Source organism: Oncorhynchus clarkii, chromosome 21 (assembly GCF_045791955.1).
Source record: "Oncorhynchus clarkii lewisi isolate Uvic-CL-2024 chromosome 21, UVic_Ocla_1.0, whole genome shotgun sequence".
Taxonomy (NCBI): domain Eukaryota; kingdom Metazoa; phylum Chordata; class Actinopteri; order Salmoniformes; family Salmonidae; genus Oncorhynchus; species Oncorhynchus clarkii.
This window is the reverse complement of record NC_092167.1, coordinates 10982594-10995857: the sequence shown is the minus strand read 5'-3', so window position 1 is coordinate 10995857 and position 13264 is coordinate 10982594. Positions and strand designations below refer to the sequence as shown.

General features: G+C 44.6%; 1 protein-coding gene across 1 annotated transcript in view; it reads right to left on the bottom strand.

The window, feature by feature from the left end:
* Nucleotides 1–13264, bottom strand: part of LOC139378523 (liprin-alpha-2-like) — a 277178-nt gene that overhangs the window by 104353 nt on the left and 159561 nt on the right. The window contains exon 3 of the mRNA XM_071120768.1: nt 3790–3891. Coding sequence (XP_070976869.1) covers nt 3790–3891 — 102 coding nt within the window. The remainder of the gene's footprint in view (nt 1–3789; nt 3892–13264) is intronic.

Genomic DNA, 13264 nt, shown 5'->3' with positions numbered 1-13264 from the left:
CACCCTCTCCTCCTCCTCTCTCTATAACCTACACCTACACACACCCTCTCCTCCTCCTCTCTCTATAACCTACACCTACACACACCCTCTCCTCCTCCTCTCTCTATAACCTACACCTACACACACCCTCTCCTCCTCCTCTCTCTATAACCTACACCTACACACACCCTCTCCTCTTCCTCTCTCTATAACTTACACCTACACACACCCTCTCCTCCTCCTCTCTCTATAACCTATACCTGCACACACCCTCTCCTCCTTCCTCTCTCTATAACCTACACCTACACACACCCTCTCCTCTTCCTCTCTCTATAACCTACACCTACACACACCCTCTCCTCCTCCTCTCTCTATAACCTACACCTACACACACCCTCTCCTCCCCCTCTCTCTATAACCTACACCTACACACACCCTCTCCTCCTCCTCTCTCTATAACCTACACCTACACACACCCTCTCCTCTTCCTCTCTCTATAACCTACACCTACACACACCCTCTCCTCCTCCTCTCTCTATAACCTACACCTACACACACCCTCTCCTCCTCCTCTCTCTATAACCTACACCTACACACACCCTCTCCTCCTCCTCTCTCTATAACCTACACCTGCACACACCCTCTCCTCCTCCTCTCTCTATAACCTACACCTGCACACACCCTCTCCTCCTCCTCTCTCTATAACCTACACCTACACACACCCTCTCCTCCTCCTCTCTCTATAACCTACACCTACACACACCCTCTCCTCCTCCTCTCTCTATAACCTACACCTACACACACCCTCTCCTCCTCCTCTCTCTATAACCTACACCTACACACACCCTCTCCTCCTCCTCTCTCTATAACCTACACCTACACACACCCTCTCCTCCTTCTCTCTCTATAACCTACACCTACACACACCCTCTCCTCTTCCTCTCTCTATAACCTACACCTACACACACCCTCTCCTCCTCCTCTCTCTATAACCTACACCTACATACACCCTCTCCTCCTCCTCCTCTCTCTATAACCTACACCTACACACACCCTCTCATCCTTCTCCACATCCTCTCTCTATAAACTATACCTGCACACCCAATCCTCCTCCTCCTCTCTCTATAACCTACACCTACACACACCCTCTCCTCCTCCTCTCTCTATAACCTACACCTACACACACCCTCTCCTCCTTCTCTCTCTATAACCTACACCTACACACACCCTCTCCTCCTCCTCTCTCTATAACCTACACCTACACACACCCTCTCCTCCTCCTCCTCTCTCTATAACCTACACCTACACACACCCTCTCCTCCTCCTCTCTCTATAACCTACACCTACACACACCCTCTCCTCCTTCTCTCTCTATAACCTACACCTACACACACCCTCTCCTCCTCCTCTCTCTATAACCTACACCTACACACACCCTCTCCTCCTTCTCTCTCTATAACCTACACCTACACACACCCTCTCCTCTTCCTCTCTCTATAACCTACACCTACACACACCCTCTCCTCCTCCTCTCTCTATAACCTACACCTACATACACCCTCTCCTCCTCCTCCTCTCTCTATAACCTACACCTACACACACCCTCTCTTCCTTCTCCTCATCCTCTCTCTATAAACTATACCTGCACACCCAATCCTCCTCCTCCTCTCTCTATAACCTACACCTACACACACCCTCTCCTCCTCCTCTCTCTATAACCTACACCTACACACACCCTCTCCTCCTTCTCTCTCTATAACCTACACCTACACACACCCTCTCCTCCTCTCTCTATGGCTCATAATTTCTCTCTTATCATGCTTCTACACTGCACGGTTTATCCAGCTTACAGTGTTGAGGCCTAAAACCTAGAGGTACATCATCCTCTATTCTGTTGTCAGCCCTCCAACCCACTGATTGCATGCACCTGGCTTCAAATATTTAATTATGAACTTTAAAACCTTTACAATAAAAAAAAGCTGATATATTAAAAGTCTGCCTCATAATCGCTATGCATAGAATTCAAGGTTCTCTCTCTCTCTCTCTCTCTCTCTCTCTCTCTCTCTCTCTCTCTCTCTCTCTCTCTCTCTCTCTCTCTCTCTCTCTCTCTCTCTCTCTCTCTCTCTCTCTCTCTCTCTCTCTCTCTCTCTCTCTCTCTCTCTCTCTCTCTCTCTCTCTCTCTCTCTCTCTCTCTCTCTCTCTCTCTCTCTCTCTCTCTCTCTCTCTCTCAGCAGTGACACTAAAATGGCAGTGTGACTATGTGAGTCTCCCATTATACAGCCTGGTGGGAAAAGAGCAGCCTTATCTGTCAATAGCAGAGTTTGGTTTCTCTGCTTAATGAAAGGGTATTAATCGGAAATGGAATTCAGAGGTAGCTCTAATGTATATGGGGTCCAAATCTGTCCCCAGGGGAAATGCAGGCTACCGGTTTCATTGACCTATGTTACAGATGACCAGTCAACCGCGTCAACAGATGAAAACATTGTTTGTTTGTTACCTATGCATAGTCACTTTGACCCCATCTACATGTACAGATTACCTCAACTAGCCTGTACCCCCACACACTGACTCGGTACCGGGACCCCCTGTACAGTGCCTTGCGAAAGTATTCGGCCCCCTTGAACTTTGCGACCTTTTGCCACATTTCAGGCTTCAAACATTTCAGGCTTTTTGTGAAGAATCAACAACAAGTGGGACACAATCATGAAGTGGAACGACATTTATTGGATATTTCAAACTTTTTTAACAAATCAAAAACTGAAAAATTGGGCGTGCAAAATTATTCAGCCCCTTTACTTTCAGTGCAGCAAACTCTCTCCAGAAGTTCAGTGAGGATCTCTGAATGATCCAATGTTGACCTAAATGACTAATGATGATAAATACAATCCACCTGTGTGTAATCAAGTCTCCGTATAAATGCACCTGCACTGTGATAGTCTCAGAGGTCCGTTAAAAGCGCAGAGAGCATCATGAAGAACAAGGAACACACCAGGCAGGTCCGAGATACTGTTGTGAAGAAGTTTAAAGCCGGATTTGGATACAAAAAGATTTCCCAAGCTTTAAACATCCCAAGGAGCACTGTGCAAGCGATAATATTGAAATGAAAGGAGTATCAGACCACTGCAAATCTACCAAGACCTGGCCGTCCCTCTAAACTTTCAGCTCATACAAGGAGAAGACTGATCAGAGATGCAGCCAAGAGGCCCATGATCACTCTGGATGAACTGCAGAGATCTACAGCTGAGGTGGGAGACTCTGTCCATAGGACAACAATCAGTCGTATATTGCACAAATCTGGCCTTTATGGAAGGCACGCCCAATTTTTCAGTTTTTGATTTGTTAAAGTTTGAAATATCCAATAAATGTTGTTCCACTTCATGATTGTGTCCCACTTGTTGTTGATTCTTCACAAAGAAATACAGTTTTATATCTTTATGTTTGAAGCCTGAAATGTGGCAAAAGGTCGCAAAGTTCAAGGGGGCCGAATACTTTCGCAAGGCACTGTATATAGCCTCGTTATTGTAATTCTTATTGTGTTACTTTTATTAGTACTTTTTATTTTAGTCTACTTGGTAAATATTTTTTTCTTCTTGAACTGCACTTTTGGGCTTGTAAGTAAGCATTTCACGGTAAAGTCTACACTTGTATCGGCGCATGTGGCAAATTTGATTTGATCTCCATTGACTGAGCTGTTCTGGTTCAGGTCAATGTATGAGGTTAGAATTGGGCAGAAAAAAATGTGTCTGTGTGCGCGCGCGTTCTTGTGTCTGCTCGTGCGCATGAGTGAGCGTGTGTCTCCTATCCACGTACCCTGGTGTTGTTCCTCTCGGCCTTGAGCTCAGAGATCTCCTCCTCCTTCTCCAGAAGGTTCTCTCTGCACACGTTCAGCTCCTTGGTCAGGGCTGCAAACTCCTGTACAGCAACACAGAACATAGAGGTCAGCATCACAGCACCATCCATAACACACAATACATCTTCCTCTTCATCACCACAACCCAGAAAACAGTTCGCACAAAGCCATCCATGTCATTGGCATCCATACCGCACAATATCGTTAGGAAATATGAGACAGTCATTAAACAAGCCCCCCCATCCCATCACTCACATGTCATACTCAATGGACTAGCCCACAGTTCACAGACATAGTTTAAAAAAAACTCTGTTAATCATGTCCAATCCAAAGGGAAAAGAGCCTTCTATAATGATCCCTTTATGTTATTGATGGTGTTCTGGTTCCCTGATGTTTCTTTTCCCCATTGGGTTGCACCTTAGGCTAAATTAGACAAACTGACTCCCTGATCTTACTGTGGATATCCCAGACATTGACGATGTGTTTCCAGATGACTACCACCACCACCGAAAACAGGTTAAAACCCGTGGGTTCTGGGAAAAGTTAAAATTCGGTTTGGCAGAGAATATAAGGTGAATGTGCTAATGGTAATCTCCGGTCCATCCGTCTCTCAGCAGATGGATAATTGACGGCTGGATTTAAATGCCACAGAACCAATGGGCCAATTACCCCCGCAGGACCGAGGTCCACAGGTCCACTATATGACCCGTCATTATCCCAAAAACACTCTCTCTGGCCGGGGAGACTGTGGGGGAAGTGTGGGCGTCTCTAACCATTTGCTGTGCTATTTGTTACTCACTCACCCTAAGTGTTGTCTAGACTCTACTATATTCTCTGGTGTTGGTACATTTAGGTAAACAACCTTGACAGAATGACTGACATCGACATGACTTCAAACCTTCAGCCTGTCATAAATTAAACACATTGGGAGCCGACAGGTCTTGAAGGGGGGCACAGTGGCCAGGTAGAGGATATAAAACATGCAAACTAGTATCTGCTGTGGGCCTTTTGAGTGGCAGGAGGGGTTGAAGTTTTGATTTGATTCCGAGGTGAGTTGAGATGTCAATAACAAGTGAACGATCAACAAACATGAGGCTGGGCTCAGAGTGGGGTGATGAAGATGTGGAAGGTGTGTGTGTGAGCCTTTGTGCCTGTGTGTTTAGAGATGGGAGAATTGGGAGCATGTAACTTGCCCTTCAATGACAATGAGACCACATTAAGATGCATAGATTTTTCTTACTCCTGTGCTGCAATGGCCCTCTAATTATTGCTGGGTATTGTATTGGGCTCTATAAAGTCCTTCCGATATGAAATTGCATGCTGGCATATTGGTATTTTACTAAATCTAGTTATTTATATAACTGCACAGTCTTTAGTTATGTTACAATTACGTTGTTTCTCCAAGTTGTCCTTCAGGGTCAATGAAACAGACAGGCTCACAGGCCAGAGAGACCACCACAGAGAGACCGCCAAAGAGAGACCACCACAAGAACGGCTAAAGGGGGTGGTGTTGCAATCTACTGCAGAGATAGCCTAAAGAGTTCTGTCCTACTATTCAGGTCTGTAACCAAACAATTTGAACTTCTACTTTTAAAAATCCAACTCTCTAAAAACAAGTCTCTCACCGTTGCCGCCTGCTATAGACCACCCTCTGCCCCCAGCTGTGCTCTGGACACCATATGTGAACTGATTGCCCCCGATCTATCTTCAGAGCTCGTGCTGATAGGTAACCTAAACTGGAACAGGCTTAACACCCCAGCCATCCTACAATCTAATTATCAATGAACCTACCAGGTACCACCTCAAAGCCGTAACACGGGCACCCTCATAGATATCATCCTAACCAGCTTGCCCTCTAAATACACCTCTGCTGTTTTCAACCAAGATCTCTGCGATCACTGCCTCATTGCCTGCATCCGTAGTTGGTCAGCGGTCAAGCGACCTCCACTCATCACTGTCAAACGCTCCCTGAAACACTTCAGCGAGCAGGCCTTTCTAATAGACCTGGCCCGGGTATCCTGGAAGGAAATTGACCTCATCCCGTCAGTAGAGGATGCCTGGTTATTTTTTTTAAATGCCTTCCTCACCATCTTAAATAAGCATGCCCCATTCAAGAAATTTAGAACCAGGAACAGATATAGCTCTTGGTTCTCTCCAGACCTGACTGCCCTTAACCAACACAAAAACATCCTATGGCATTCTGCATTAGCATCGAACAGCCCCCGTGATATGCAACTTTTCAGGGAAGCTAGAAACCAATATACACAGGCAGTTAGAAAAGCCAAGGCCAGCTTTTTCAAGCAGAAATTTGCTTCCAGCAACACAAACTTAAAAAAGTTCTGGGACACTGTAAAGTCCATGGAGAATAAGAACACCTCCTCCCAGCTTCCCACTGCCCTGAGGATAGGAAACTCTGTCACCACCGATAAATCCACTATAATTGAGAATTTCAATAAGCATTTTTCTACGGCTGGCCATGCTTTCCACCTGGCTACCCCTACCCCGGTCAACTGCCCTGTACCCCCCACAGCAACTCGCCCAAGCCTTCCCCATTTCTCCTTCTCCCAAATCCAGTCAGCTGATGTTCTGAAAGAGCTGCAAAATCTGGACCCCTACAAATCAGCCGGGCTAGACAATCTGGACCCTTTCTTTCTAAAATGATCTGCCGAAATTGTTGCAACCCCTATTACTAGCCTGTTCAACCTCTCTTTCGTGTCGTCTGAGATTCCCAAAGATTGGAAAGCAGCTGCGGTCATCCCCCTCTTCAAAGGGGGGGACACTCTTGACCCAAACTGCTACAGACCTATATCTATCCTACCCTGCCTTTCTAAGGCCTTCGAAAGCCAAGTCAACAATCAGATTACCGACCATTTCTAATACCACCGCACCTTCTCCGCTATGCAATCTGGTTTCAGAGCTGGTCATGGGTGCACCTCAGCCACGCTCAAGGTCCTAAACGATATCTTAACCTCCATCGATAAGAAACAATACTGTGCAGCCGTATTCATTGACCTGGCCAAGGCTTTTGACTCTGTCAATCACCACATCCTCATCGGCAGACTCGATGGCCTTGGTTTCTCAAATGATTGCCTCGCCTGGTTCACCAACTACTTCTCTGACAGAGTTCAGTGTGTCAAATCGGAGGGCCTGTTGTCCGGGCCTCTGGCAGTCTCTATGGGGTGTGCCACAGGGTTCAATTCTTGGGCCGACTCTCTTCTCTGTATACATCAATGATGTCACTCTTGCTGCTGGTGGGTTTCTGATACACCTCTACGCAGACGACACCATTCTGTATACTTCTGGCCCTTCTTTGGACACTGTTAACAACCCTCTAGACGAGCTTCAATGCCATACAACTCTCCTTCCGTGGCCACCAACTGCTCTTAAATACACGTAAAACTAAATGCTTGCTCATCAACCGATCGCTGCCTGCACCTGCCCGTCCGTCCAGCATCACTACTCTGGACGGTTCTGACTCAGAATATGTGGACAACTACAAATACCTAGATGTCTGGTTAGACTGTAAACTCTCCTTCCAGGCTCACATCACACATCTCCAATCCAAAGTTACATCTAGAATTTGCTTCCTATTTCGCAACAAAGCAACCTTCAAACATGCTGCCAAACATACCCTCGTAAAAGTGACCATCCTACCGATCCTCGACTTCGACGATGTCATTTACAAAATAGCCTCCAATACCCTACTCAATAAATTGGATGCAGTCTATCACAGTGCCATCCGTTTTGTCAACAAAGCCCCATATACTACCCACCACTTCGACCTGTACGCTCTCGTTGGCTGGCCCTCGCTTCATACTCGTCGCCAAACCCACTGGCTCCAGGTCATCTACAAGACCCTGCTAGGTAAAGACCCCCCTTATCTCAGCTCGCTGGTCACCATAGCAGCACCCACCTGTAGCAAGCGCTCCAGCAGGTATATCTCTCTGGTCACCCCCAAAACCAATTCTTCCTTTGGCCGCCTCTCCTTCCAGTTCACTGCTGCCAATGACTGGAACGAACTACAAAAATCTCTGAAAACTGGAGACTCATATCTCCCTCACTAGCTTTAAGCACCAGCTGTCAGAGCAGCTCACAGATTACTGCACCTGTACATAGCCCATCTATAATTTAGCCCAAACAACTACCCCTTCCCCTACTGTATTGATATATTTATTTTGCTCCTTTGCACCCCATTTTTATTTCTATTTTGCACATTCTTCCACTGCAAATCTACCATTCCAGTGTTTTACTTGCTATATTGTATTTACTTCGCCACCATGGCCTTTTTTTGCCTTTACCTCCCTTATCTCACCTCATTTGCTCACATCGTATATAGACTTATTTTTCTACTGTATTATTGACTGTATGTTTGTTTTACTCCATGTGTAACTCTGTGTCGTTGTATGTGTCGAACTGCTTTGCTTTATCTTGGCCAGGTCGCAATTGTAAATGAGAACTTGTTCTCAACTTGCCTACCTGGTTAAATAAAGGTTAAATAAAATAAACATGACCCTATCCCTCTGCTCCATCTCAATATACAACATCCTTCAAGTACCGGACATTTTAGAGTTCTGAGCTAACTTAAAAGTCATGTCAACTTAGTACAGCCATTGTCAGAGAAACATGTATTTTTTACTAAATGTTACCATGTTTCCCTTAGTGCAACAAATCGCTGAGAGAGGTAGCAGTTTCATGTTTATGCGTCCGCCCCGCCTTGACGAACACACACTGACTTCTGCTCAGGTGGCCGAACAGAACCTTGGCAGGTGGAGAAAAGGCTGTGGGGTACAGTACAAGTTCTGACACACACACACACACACTCTCTCTCTATCTCTCACTCTAGTTCTAACTGGCTGAGCTGTTAAACCAGCTGTCTCACCCAAATCCCTGCTTCAAAATGAAATGATCTGGTCCACGGGGTCCTGACATGTTTTTATTAAACACTGCCTCTTCCTAAAGGCCAACATTGCCAGCCCGGAGAAGGATTGCTATTGGAAGCACTAAAGAAAAGCACCACTAAAAAAGAGGAGACTTCAAAAACGTCCAATAAATTGCCCATCCACACAAACTCCATAGCTGTGTTCAAACACTCATACTAACTGCACTATTTGTGACGTGAATTGAGTATATAGTATGCTTATTATTCGTAGTATGGATGTAGTTAGAATGCCAAAAATTCCCGAATGTCGTACTAAATTTGTCAAAATACGAAGTATACAAGCAGTGTACACTACTTCCGTGCTTTTAGGGCCCACAATACAATTCTTCAGAAAATGTGTGAGGCTTCACGTTATCAGATTTGAGGAAAATGGCAGAAAATGTGCAGCCAAAGTCTGATGAGAGCAGATACAAATTAATTGCTTTAACTAATTATGACAAATGTTAAGGAAATGTTGAGCAATGTAATAAAGTCATGACTTTTCAAATAAGTTATGTTGACTGACAATTTGTTAGCTACGCTATCCTTACAGCAATATGTACCAGTATGTTAGCTAGTTACCCAACGTTAGTTTGCTACTAATAGAACTTACCAATCGAACTTACCAAGTAGTATATTAACTCTCTGCTATCTAACTAATGTTAACTACCTAACGTTTCAATTGACATGGTAAAATTCTGGTTATCTACTCCGATTTTAGAGCAGTCTCGTCTGAGTGTGCCAGAGCGCAGAATAACTGATTAATTTACGAACACACAATATGCCAGTAAACATCGGCAAAATAAAAGCGTAATGAAATTGTTGCTAGCAGCACAGTTAGTCACCAACGCTCTGGATTACATGAAAACAGTCTAACCAGCTCTTCTTGGACGAGTAAAATGGTCAGAGTGAAGTGTTCTCTCATTTGTGTCTGGAAGTAGCTAGCCAACGTTAGCTTGGGTGCTTGACTGCCGTTGCGCTTTGAAAGCTCCGAGAGCAAAACACTCTGATTTAAGAAAACCCAGAGCGCACTCTGGCACTTCAGATTGAATTTACGAACACTCAACACCCTTTGAATATGGCCGGTGTCAGTAAACTTTGGCAAAGAAGCGTAATTAAATTGTTACAGTCACCAATGTCCTGGATAACATGAAAACAGTCTAACCAACTCTGCTAAGGTGAGTAAAATGGTCAGATTGAGATGTTCTCTCATTTGTCTCTGGAAGTAGCTAGTAAACTAGCCAGTTAGCTTGGGTGATCGACTGCGAAACGCTCTGAATTTACAAACGGTCAATCTGACAATGCTCTGAATTTATGAACGCCCAACGCACACTCTGGCACTCCAGATTGAATTTACGAACACACCCTAATAGTATGTAGTATATACTCATTATGTATACAGTATGTTAGTATGGGTATTCGAACACAGCTCATCTGTAATACACTCTTCAGAAAGTAGGAATATGATCAAACAGGAAGCCAAAGCAGCAGTACATTGTGGGTATGCGGGCCTGAATGGGTGTTTGCTCGAGTGATCACGTCCTCACACTATTTAATTAATGGCATGGTCTCGCAATCAAACCATCACACGGATCGCAAGGAAAGCGAAAAGGTGGGGGGGAAGTCACACGATTTGAACAGGCAACGCTCATCAAACTACCAAGATAACACTTTAGGACCAAACTAGCTGATGTATTTGTTGTTTATATCTAGCGATTGTAATGTATGTCACGGTTGTAGATGCTGATCTAGTTACAGGTGTAATACAGAGTCATTTAAACTAGTTATTCTGCTTACGTTGTTTACATTTATAGTCAATATCCTGGAGTTTTCTGTCCCCGGCCACATATGGTGACTCACTGTGTCATCAAAGTGAAGATTACACTGTTTAGTTTGGTGATATAAACATGGTCGCCTCCATTACGCACGTCAGGCAGAGCGTAACACGTTATTTCAACTATCAGAAAGCAAAAACAATTTCTAATGTTCCTACCGTTTCAAATGATTCATATCCAAAAACAATGTGTCTCAATCCACTCCAGTAAGTAATGTAGAACGGTGATATTATATTCCTAGGAAAATGCCTCATAAATAAGTTGCTAGGTGAAGTGGAAGAGAGCATAGGGGGTGTTAAGACAATAATGAGCTTCTTCACTTGGTGATTTCGCCTCATTGGAAGCAACTCATCCAGAAGTGTCCAGAACCCAAAGTAGCCCACTGGCAGAGAGAGCTGGAGATGGAGAGATAGGTGAAAGAGAGTGCAAAGCCCCTGAGTGTTCAGGGATGCACATGCTCGCGTGATAACCCAATCTTTCTGCTTCACTTACAGAGACCTTCAACATCTGCTGTGGTTATACAAGCACAGATCCAGTGGGAACCACATCTAACTAGCTAACTATATCCAGCACACTCTTAGACATAAAGAAGCCTCTAAGAACCTTTTGCGGTTCAAATGATTGCCACTGTAAGGGAACCTTTTCAGGTCAAAAGGGTTCCTTGAGGAGGCCCTCTGAAAAGGTTATTTGAAGAATCTCTGTGTAAAGGTTCAACCTTTTTGTGTTGGGAGGGGTTCAATTTGGAACTTTAAAAATATATTGTAGCAGCAGCAGCCTATCAGAAGATAGGAGGTGTAGCTTATTGGAGGCGTGGCTTTCATCGTACAGTCTATCCCATGTAGCCATCGCCTAAAACCACATATCTTCTGAGTCTGGCAGCGCAACAAGTCCAATGGCGATATAAATTCAAAGTGCTCCGCACGCGCCACATTGACATATTAACAGGTTCCTCCAAGAACTCTCAACCAACCAAAGATGAAAATATGAACGCATTGACTGCAATGATTCCTTGAGGAACTCCAGTGTTCCTTAAGTCACCCTTCATTCTAAGAGTGTACAGTTTAATGGGGGCCAAAACCAGGGGCATAGGGGGCCCAGTAAGCAAGAGAGAGAGGTACTGGATTGGGTAGAGAATGTTAGGGGCCTCTGTGTGCTGGCAAACGCTGTACTCCTGCGCCACCCAAGTCCCCCGACAAGCTTCTGTAAGTGATAATTGGGAGGTGTTGATCAGAACGAACGCTGTCTCAGTCTGTACTTCAGAGGTGTGAGTCTGTGGGAGACGAGATTAGCATCAAGACAGTGTGAGCCTTGCTGTTCTAAATGAGGCTGTAGGAGGGGGAACAGGGGAGTTACGGTAGAGGGTTTACTTTATAAGATGGATTACTTAATGAGTTATGTGCAGTATAAAGTATTTCCCTGTCAGGAAAAACTCATGGTCCCAATTATATAGTTAGCACCAACAGTTTGTCCCGGTCAGGCCAAGAGAGCAGAAAAACTGAGGGGAGCTTTTAAAAATGCCCCAAAATAGAACTCTATTCAGGAAGTGGACCCAGTTGTGTATACTGCTCCCTCTCATTACCTGAGCGACAGCATGTCAGGCCCATCCCTCGGCGGTGAAGCTCTAATTGAAACGACTGGAGGAGATAAGGAGCACGTCAGTTCAGACAGGAAACAGAGGAACACTGGGAGTTTCCTCATGGGGTGTGTGATCCAAAGACAGCCTATGTGCGTCTGTGAGTGCGTCTGACATTCAGCTCAGGACAGGGAGGCTTATGCTACGAGACTAAAACAAGGCCCAAAGTATATGGGCATCAGTCATTTGGAGACACCAGTGGATCATGATTCAGAGGCTTCAATACAAGGCAATGTATTGAATATGGAGAGGTATTGTAAAAGGAGTGCTGGAAGCGATGGGAAATACTTCAATACCCCAGTGGGCACGCAACTAGGAGTCTTCAAGAAGAGAGGGTGTTGAAAAATGTAGTTACAAAAGTACATGTAACTTCCAAACCCTAGCAGAATCTTAAATATGAGACAAGCAGATTAAATAACCTCTAGATACCCTTTTCTCTGAAAAAAAACTAACAAATCATGCAAGTCATAGTAACAACAAACTCTGAGTTGAGAAGGGAGCTATTGTTATACGCATCACGACTTTAATTATGCCGATCAGAGAGGATTGTAGGAACCACCCAGGCGTTGAACAAGACATTGAGACAAAATCCCAAACCCTTGTTTGTGTGATCTCAAATATGTGTATACACAGTTGAATTAGGAAGTTTACATACATAGACTCAAGTGTTTTAGTACTATATCTCTTGACACAATGATGAAAATAATCATGGCCTCTAAACCTTCAAGCTGCATACTGGACACTATTCCAACTAAACTACTGAAAGAGCTGCTTCCTGTGCTTGGCCCTCCTATGTTGAACATAATAAACGGCTCTCTATCCACCAAACTCACTAAAAGTGGCAGTAATAAAGCCTCTCTTGAAAAAGCTAAACCTTGACCCAGAAAATATAAAAAAACGAATCGGCCTATATCGATTCTTCCATTCCTCTCAATTTTTTTTGAAAAAGCTGTTGCACGGCAACTCACTGCCTTCCTGAAGACAAACAATGTATAGAAAATGCTTCAGCCTGGTTTTAGACCCCATCATAGCACTGAGACTGCACTTGT